The sequence below is a fragment of the Trichoderma camerunense genome (genome assembly GCF_050948025.1).
Source record: "Trichoderma camerunense strain CBS 138272 chromosome Unknown V8C40scaffold_25, whole genome shotgun sequence".
NCBI lineage: Eukaryota > Fungi > Ascomycota > Sordariomycetes > Hypocreales > Hypocreaceae > Trichoderma > Trichoderma camerunense.
In genome coordinates, this window is record NW_028145345.1 from 126529 (window position 1) to 135726 (window position 9198).

Consider the following 9198-nt stretch of genomic DNA (forward strand, 5'->3'; position numbering starts at 1 on the left):
GCCAAGCTATTAGAGGAATGTAGCAATAGTAGCTGATACTAGATCAATGGAACAATAGCGGCGGTACTAGAAAGCTATAGCGATAGTAGCAGATACTAGAGTGATATAGCATTTACTAGAATAATATAGCGAAATAACATATACTCGCAGAGAGTAGTGGTAGTAGCAGATACTCTGAGAACTAGATATCTAGGCAATCAGAATGAGTTGAATATCTGACGCACAGCGTCTTGTTTGTAGGCTCGCGTGAGGAATCAATCGTGTGAGATATTTGGTCATGATATAGGAGTCCCCTTTGTCTGATCTGGAGGGGCAAATTGGACAACAACAAGCCAACAACCATTCCGCATCACGCAGAGTTTCACCATAGGGTTGTCTTCCATATGAAGGAGTCATATGCCCACTGTAGCAGGGCAAACCATTCAGGTACACAGAGCCAAGTCCCTCTTGGCGCCCTTTCTCACTTCTGAACTGGTGGTCACTCCAGCACCTTGATGTATGGATCAACTATCGACAAATGGGCGTGTCTGCTTGGCGTCACTGGGTGTGACCCAAGGTATATGCAAGTTCTTCTATGTTGTGTAAAAAACACCCAAATTGCATTAATGAGATGTATGTAAGAGCATCTATGCCCAGCAAATTTCCCCGTGATTGAATGATACCCATCCCATGCTAAAACCCCAAGTAGTTCTCTGTCTCTCCCATTATTTCTATCTTCTCCACCGTTTTCTCATATCCCCTATTGCTTCTTCAGCTCCTTGATTTCCTCCTTGAGGTCTTCAATCTCCGTCTTCATAGAGGTAACAACGTCCGCGGTAACCTTCATAAACATCTGCGTCTGTTGACGCATCTTGGTCATCTCCTCTTTCAAGTCAGCGACTTCCAAAACCATGTCGACTTTGGTCGACGCGCTGCTAGGAACCCCTGGCAAAGTCATTTGCATCAAGACACTGTTGAACTCGAAATCGTCCTCCTGCGTGTAAGATCGCTTCGTCGGGGTTTCGGTAGTCGAATCGGGCGCTGGACGTTTCGTACCACGTCCGTCCAACTGTTGTTCAGTCGAACCAGTTGGTGTGGCACTCGTTGTTGGCCCAGAATGGGTCGATGTAGCGCGAGTCGAAGTTGAGGTTTGAGGCGCAACTGTCGCTGGCTTCGTCTTCACCGTTGCTTCAGTCGCAGTTGTGTTGGACTGTTTGCTGTTGGACTGCTTGTCGTTCTTGGCTCTCGACTTTCGGTAGATGGTGGGGGTGTTCTTCAGCCTTGGCCACATCTCTCTGTACTCTCTGCCCTTTCTTGTATCCGTGTCGAAGATTCGGGGTTGGATAGTGTCGGGATATGCAGCCATGTAATCGCTGGTATGGTCCTCCGGCTCGACATCAAATCCTTTTGCGCGGATTTTGCGCATATAGGAGCGTGGCAGGTCCTTGTACATTGCCTTGAGCATCAAGTAGATGGGCCACGTATTCATCTCATCCTTTCCGATCAAGCCACGGTACAGTCGATGCTTAGAAATGCATTGGCGTGCGGATAGATTGAGAGCAAACTGCTTGGTAATGATGAGGTGTCTCATTTGCTCCTGCGTCTCTGCGTCCATCTGCGATGCTTGTTCCCAGTATGCTTGTACGCATGCAATACCATCTGCGAAATCTTCGTCGTCTTTTCCGAGGTCCAGACTCGCGATGGTCAGCTCAAGGGGCACGAGTGTCGTCTCTGCTGTAGCAGCGTCGGGTAAGCCTTCGTCATCGTCGTCAATCTCCGGCTCCATACTCGTAATGCTGGGCTCACGGGAAAGCGAAACAAGTGCCGTATCCGCTGTGGCTGCGTTAGATGAATTTTTGTCTTCATCAATCTCCTGCTTCAACCCCATGATGTTGGGTTCGTGAGGGACGAGTCCAGCATCCGTCATCATGGCGGCGTTGCATGTGTAGTGCGAGATGCTTGGGAGAAGAGAGTTGAGAAGAGAAAGAGAAAAGATTTCTCACACGTAAGGCACGCGTAAATTTCCTCTTCGTGACGCGTCAACGGGTTTGCGGTGAGCGCCAGCAGAATATGTAGAATTTGAACTGTGAGGCAGCTGCCAAATTACTGAACAGAGAGGTGACCAAGAAGAACAAGAAGAAGAAGATTTTGGCAGCGACTGTAATTCCATTCGGAACGTCTTGTCTTGACGCAAAAAGAGCTGGATCCTCGGAATCTGCTGCCTCCAAGAGGATGGAGATTGGCGGAGCGGGTGTTCATCCTCGACTCAGAAGCAGGGGCTTGCCGTCATATATCGCGGCACGACTGTGTCTATGCGTCTATCAGCGTTAAACCGGCCCAAATAAATCGACTCGAAATATAGAGTCACTGATTTCTCGCACACCTTGAATTGGTTTTCAGTCGCTATCGCCTGATGTTGTTTCTGGAACCACAATCTACGCCAATGGTCCCCCCCTTTCTTGGTAGTAAAGACTCCTACAATCCCCAATCACAACTTTTCAATCGTCGTTCTGAATCATGATGATACATAATAAAAGGATAAAAAACGACAGAGTGACGGTTGAATGAGATAAAAAAAAAAGGGGGGGGGGGGGCAAAAAGGAAAAAAAAGAAGAGAAGGGGGTCAGTTTAAAGTCATGACCCAGGACTTGAACGCTGAATCTAACGATGACAGCTGGTCCGACCAAGTCTAACGACGATGGCGGTTACCACTCGGCCATATGGCCGAGGGCGATAGACAGATAGTTAATTTCTCCTATAGCTTTACAGCCGGCACTGGTACTCTCTTTTACAAGTCCGGCTTGTATTGCTTTGGTCGTAACCGTGAAAGGGGGCGAGGTGGCCATTGGTTGTCTGTTTACAAGAGACGCTCGATGGTTGAGCTGATCGAATGAAGTATGTTCATCCCTATATCTGTAATGCTGAAATGGATTAGGAGAGGTCCATCTCAGAAGTGAGAAAGGGCACCAAGAGGGAGTCACACGCCTGGACCGTCCCAGTAGCTGATGCAGATTACTTCTAAAGTTCCTGGACTCACCCCAAGGACAAGATTCTAGATACTCCCACATACGATGTCTAGAAGCCGAATGCCAACAATACCACTAGGTACCTAGTAGTCAACATGGAGCCTGATACTTCTTCGACAAAGGCAGAGTTTGCGATGATGGGTCTTAGCTCTGTGTATCTGAAGGGTCTGCGCTGCTACAGTGGGCATGTGACTCCTTTGGAAGGGACCCCTTTGGTGACACTCTGCGTCCCAACTTCCCTGGCCAGCAACTCCTTTTTTAAAGAATACTTTCTGTTCGAGGGTCCCTTGGAGATGCTGCTCAGCGTCAAAGCGTTGGGACCATCCTAAGTTTGACCATATTACGAAGCACGCACTATCTGATCGCATATCGAAACACCAGCTTTTCAATGGACCATACTGGTGAAAGGCAATACGTCTCTACATATACAATAAGAGTTGATATTTTGCTTGTCTGAGAAGTCAGAGGAACGTCCAAGTGGATTGTAACAAAATCGCTGTCTAATAGCTATATGCTCCCCAGATTTTACATCCTTGTCCATGATAACGCCGTCTTGTGAAAAGTTTCCCCAAGATCAAGTTACAACTTGGCAAACAGCCCCTTTGTTGCCCCTTTACCCAGTTGAACCAACGTGCTCTTGACCCGCATATACGCCATGATGCCCTCGAATCCATTTTCTACGCCAACGCCGCTCATTTTCCACCCGCCCACGGGCATCTCGGCCGGAGATTCGCCCCAGGTATTGATCCAGGTAATGCCGGCTTGCAATTCCCGAATGACGTTTTGCGCCAGACTCAGGTCTGTAGCAACGACGCCGGCTGCGAGACCCATCTTGGTGTCGTTTGCGCGGCGAATCAGCTCGGGGAGCCACTCCTCCTGGGATTTGCCCTGTGTCTTGTACGGTAAGACGGCCATGACGGGGCCAAAGATTTCTTCGCGAACGATGCGCATATCGTCGGTACAGTTGGTGAAGATAACTGGCGGAACCCAGTATCCATCGGGTGTCGGCTTGTTCTTCTGCGCGTCGACAGCGCCATCGTATAAGACCTTGGCCTTGTCGGTCTCTTTGCCGTGTCGGATGTACATGTTGACCTTGTCGCGGTGAGCGGCGCTGACGACAGGGCCGAAATTCGTCGTCTCATCTTGGGGCAGACCCATGCGGATGCCCTCGCGGCAGCGTTTGACGAGAGCCTCTTCCACGCGCGGCAGCAGTGTATCGGGGACAAGGACGCGGGTGCCATTCGTGCAGACTTGGCCAGTGGAGAAAAAGTTGGCTGCCATGGCAATATCGGCTGCTTCGTCGACGTCGGCATCGGGGAGGACGACGAGCGGGCTCTTGCCACCCAGCTCCATGGTGATGCCTTTCATGCCCTTGGCAGCCTCGCTGGCTACCTTGCTGCCTGTGCTGACCTGGCCAGTGAAGCTGACTTTGGCGATGCCTTCGTGGGCGACGAGGGGAGCTCCCACGCTGGCGCCATCACCGTAGACGACGTTAAATACTCCAGGTGGAAGACCAGCTTCGACGTAGATTTCGGCCAATGTGTTTCCGTGGAGCGGCGTCACTTCACTCGGCTTGTAGACCATGCAGTTTCCAGCGGCGAGACAGGCGGCAGACTTCCACAGAGCAATCTGAATGGGATAGTTCCAGGCGCCAATGCCCGCGCAAACCCCTAGAGGCTCGTGGCTGGTGAGGACGTACGCATCTGGCCGCAGGGTAGTGTGCTGTCCAGGCTGGCTATTGGCAATAAAGTGTGCATAGTACTCGAGGACATCGGCCCCAGTCACCACATCAACGGTCGAAGTCTCGGACCAAGCCTTGCCCGTGTCGAGCATCTCCGTGCGGGCGAGCGCATCGTTTCGCTCCCTCAGGATGGCGGCAGCGCGAAGGAGGATGGCAGCGCGTTTGGGAGCGGGCGTCTGCGACCATGTTGGGAAAGCCTTGTGAGCAGATGAAACGGCGTCATTGAGCTGCGAAGGTGTTGTGGTGTAGATTGTCGCCAGTGGTTTGGCGGTGCTGGGATCGAGAGATTGGAAGGTGTGCGACCCCGAGGATTGCGGCTGGGGTTTTCCAGAGTGGAAAGTGTGAATCTCTTTTGAAAAGGTCATGTTGGACTCGATGTTCTGTCACAGGCTATAATTGATTGACGCCTTGAAGCTTCAAGTTTGGCGATGTCGAGTTGAAGTTGGAGCTGGACAGTGACGTCGATCTTGGCTCCAATCGGTACCAGCACAGGCACGGGGAACTCCGTTGGTAGCAGGACGTTTTACAAGTACGAGTATGTACATGTACCAACTACTCCACCGCCACGACGGCGATTGTTCTTTACGAGTACTAGCTCAGGACATGACAAGTCAAGTTGGCCAATGTTGGTGCCATTACCAATTGAATGGATTTGAGACGAGACGGAATCTACACTGTATTCGCCGCTGTCTCACCTGTCAGGGACGCCGTTTGCATTACAGGCCGTTGTGGGGAGGATACGGGGCTTCAGCGTTGTTGTCTGGGGCTCAGCGACTGCTAAGACACGCTACTGTCCGTCGTGAGAGCATTTACCTGCATCCGGCAACTAGTCGTAAGATACGGAGTACGGAGTAGAGGGAACGAAATAGCAGGAGAAGAAAAAAAGAGACAGGACCATACGTCACTGATGGATCCTGAAAAGTGAGAGATGCTAAACATCCCCGTCCGGCGGTGGGGGCTCCGAGTTGATTGTGCCGGCTCGGCTTGGCAAAGATGCGAGTGGATATGCACGATCGGTCAGGAGAGGCCGAGGTGCCTTTTGACAGTATGAGAAGGAGAGAGAAGAGATTCATGGTGTAAATATGGTTGTATATACGGAGTAATATTACCATGAATCAATGATATGTTAGTTTAATCTGGATATCAATCAGGAACATTATCGTGGTGATGATATAGGGTGGCTCGGATCCGGGGGGCTCGTATTAATCAACGAGACGCATCAACACCGTGGATTCAGCTGAAGAAAACAACAGACCGCCTTAAGCCACATTATGACTAAAAGTTGAGATCAAATTCTGCTAGTACATACAGCCCGGGCTACGCTTGTAAAAATCATGCAGCCACCGTAACAATAATTGTTCCGATCAGAAGCCAAAAAACTTCGATGCAAGCAACATGGCTTTTCGATGTAGAACAAAGTTCAGATTTCAAGGTACATGAGTACGTACTCACGTCAAGTGGGACACCCCAGTACGATTAGCCCCGCTTATCCACTCCAATCGCTATCCATATCCTGGTCTCAGCCAATCAATTCCCGCTTTACTGCCCGGATCAACTTAGCCCCGTCTCTCGTTCCATGCCCCACTCCGCCCTCCTGCATCAATCAGCTAAGCCTGGCCTCAAACGCCTCAAAATAGTCATGATCTTCACTAACCAACGCTCGAAAAGGCTTCTAAACAGCACAATCCGCCAGCCTCTCCCCCGCAACGGACGCCCACAAACCCATCCAGAGCCCGCGCAAATGTCACTCTTGGCATATGTACGAGCAGGTACTCGTACGAGAACTTACTCCGTGCAGCCAACCAAGGAATCCTCGGCTTAGTGGTGGGAATTGCAGCATCCCTTGACGTCATCCCAAGCACGACAAGACACACTGTGCGGAAAGACGCCATGCCACAGCCAAGCCAGAAACCATGGCGCCGAACCAGCGGCTCTTTTTGACAGGAGCCCTGAAGATCGATTCGATTGGGCGAGGCGGGAGTAAGATTCTTCTTTTTTTTCTCGCGTGCTTCTGTTGGCTGCGTTCTGTGTGGAATGTCCGTCCGCCTCAGCCCACTCGCTCACTTCATCCTGATTGCAGACTCCACCGCAAACATGCGAAAACAAGCCAATACTTCTTTCTGACGAGTCCGTTGCCAGCCGTGCCCGTTAGCGTCAATGGCGACTTTGTATCTGCTCGTACCGTGGAGGTGGCTTTGGCTGGAGGTGGACGAGGTCGAGGCTGACTCGCCTGTTCCTGTTCCATTGTGCTCATAAATATCGCCGTCTTCCTGTCACACTGTCCGCCTGATCTCGAGGCTACTGCTTCTGCTGGATACAGACATCCTTCCATCACAGCCTTGCCTTGGCAAATAGACAACAGACACCCTGTTTCAAGCCCGTTGACTCTGTGAACCCAGATCTGGATTTGCCTTCCATGCGTGCGTCTTATACTTTCAGGAGAACGCCGCAGTAGACTACTTAAAGACTTGCTCTTCCCACGTCAAGACACATCCCTCTTCATCCATCTTTTCCAAGCACGACACCATGACTACCCGCTCCCTTCCTAGCAATGGCAGCTCTGCCTTTGACTACATCATCGTTGGCGGAGGCACTGCAGGCTGCGTGATTGCCTCCAGACTCTCCAGCTATCTGCCCGAGCTCCGTGTTCTTCTCATCGAGGCTGGTCCCTCCGACTTTAACCTCAACCACGTCCTCAACTTGCGAGAATGGCTGAGCCTGCTGGGCGGCGAGCTAGACTACGACTACGGCACCACAGAGCAGCCCATGGGTAACAGCCATATCCGCCATTCTCGTGCCAAGGTTCTTGGAGGATGCTCGTCACACAACACGCTCATTTCCTTCCGTCCTTTCCGTCACGACATGGACCGCTGGGTTGCTCAGGGTTGCAAAGGCTGGACCTTTGAGAATGTCACTCGTCACATTGACAACCTTCGCAACACATTCCAGCCTGTCCACGCCCGTCACCGCAACCAGCTGTGCAAGGATTGGGTCCAGGCCTGTTCCTCCGCTCTCGACATTCCCGTCATTGACGACTTCAACACCGAGATCCGTGAAAAGGGCCAGCTCACACAGGGCGCGGGTTTCTTCAACGTCTCGTACAACCCAGACAACGGTCGCCGAAGCAGCGCCTCTGTTGCTTACATCCACCCCATCCTGCGTGGCGAGGAGCGGCGACCAAACCTGACTATCCTGACCGAGGCTCACGTCTCCAAGATCTTGGTGGAGAATGATGTTGCCAGTGGTATCGTCTTGCACTTGGCGTCGGGCAAGAAGACGGTGTTGAAGCCCCGTAAGGAAATTATCCTTTGCGCTGGTGCAGTTGACACACCTCGCCTGATGCTTCACTCTGGTCTTGGTCCTCGCGCGCAACTCGAGGGTCTGGGACTTCCCGTTGTAAAGGATATTCCCGGTGTTGGCGAGAACCTGCTTGATCACCCGGAGACGATTATCATGTGGGAGCTCAATACGCCAGTTCCTGCCAACCAGACTACCATGGACTCGGATGCCGGTGTCTTTATCCGCCGAGAACCCACCAACGCTGCCGGCAAGGACGGAGATGCCGCCGACATCATGATGCACTGCTACCAGATTCCTTTTACACTCAACACTGAGCGGCTAGGTTATCCAAGGATCCGCGACGGCTATGCGTTCTGCATGACTCCCAACATTCCTCGGCCTCGATCTCGCGGCCGCATCTATCTGACTTCCGCCGACCCGGCAGTCAAGCCGGCTCTGGATTTCCGGTACTTTACCGACCCCGAAGGCTACGATGCCGCCACCTTTGTCGCTGGAATCAAGGCTGCCCGCAAAGTTGCCGAGCAAAGCCCTTTCAAGGAGTGGCTCAAGGAAGAGGTCGCCCCCGGCCCCAAGGTGCAGACCGACGAAGAGATTAGCGAATACGCTCGCCGTGCTGCCCACACTGTCTACCACCCTGCCGGTACCACCAAGATGGGTGATGTGACCAAGGATGAGACAGCTGTCGTGGACCACGAGCTCAAGGTCCGAGGGATCAAGAAGCTGCGCATTGCCGACGCCGGCGTGTTCCCGGAGATGCCCTCCATCAACCCCATGCTTACGGTGCTGGCCATTGGTGAGCGGGCGGCTGAGCTGATTGCCATGGAAGTGGGCTGGAAGCCCAAGACGTCGAGACTGTAGATAAATCTACACATTTCATTGGACGGAGTACAACCGGAGTTGGCATAGATGTATTTACTAGATGGTAGATTAAAAGGGACGAGCAGCGCTTGTGGTGTTTGAACTGCCGCGCGATAGGTTCGTCGCCACCTGTTTTTGACGTCTTACGATAGTGATATCCCCTAGGTAGAAGAAAAGAAATGTTATCTCAATTGAATCTGAATGCATTTAGTTCTAAGGGCCGCTGTTGGCTGATGATGGCAAAAATATTACACTCTATCCGTACATATGTATTCTATAATGCTTCCACCCAGG

At 51.9% G+C, this 9198-nt stretch overlaps 3 protein-coding genes across 3 annotated transcripts; 1 reads left to right on the top strand and 2 right to left on the bottom strand.

Moving 5' to 3' along the window:
* Window positions 1-458: 458 nt before the first annotated feature.
* Window positions 459-2554, bottom strand: V8C40DRAFT_257550 (uncharacterized protein). The gene is made up of 2 exons (XM_083218519.1): window positions 2363-2554; window positions 459-2289 (listed from the first exon to the last, which is right to left on the bottom strand). The coding sequence occupies exon 2, from the start codon at window positions 1907-1909 to the stop codon at window positions 740-742; it is 1170 nt and encodes a 389-aa protein (XP_083067887.1). The 5' UTR covers window positions 1910-2289; window positions 2363-2554; the 3' UTR covers window positions 459-739.
* An 878-nt stretch (window positions 2555-3432) lies between these two features.
* Window positions 3433-5583, bottom strand: V8C40DRAFT_257551 (aldehyde dehydrogenase domain-containing protein). The gene has a single exon (XM_083218520.1). It carries the CDS (start codon window positions 5109-5111, stop codon window positions 3585-3587), a length of 1527 nt encoding a protein of 508 aa, XP_083067888.1. The 5' UTR covers window positions 5112-5583; the 3' UTR covers window positions 3433-3584.
* Window positions 5584-7044: 1461 nt separating this feature from the next.
* On the top strand, window positions 7045-9144 carry V8C40DRAFT_257554 (GMC family oxidoreductase). The gene has a single exon (XM_083218521.1). It carries the CDS (start codon window positions 7273-7275, stop codon window positions 8902-8904), a length of 1632 nt encoding a protein of 543 aa, XP_083067889.1. The 5' UTR covers window positions 7045-7272; the 3' UTR covers window positions 8905-9144.
* Window positions 9145-9198: the final 54 nt, after the last annotated feature.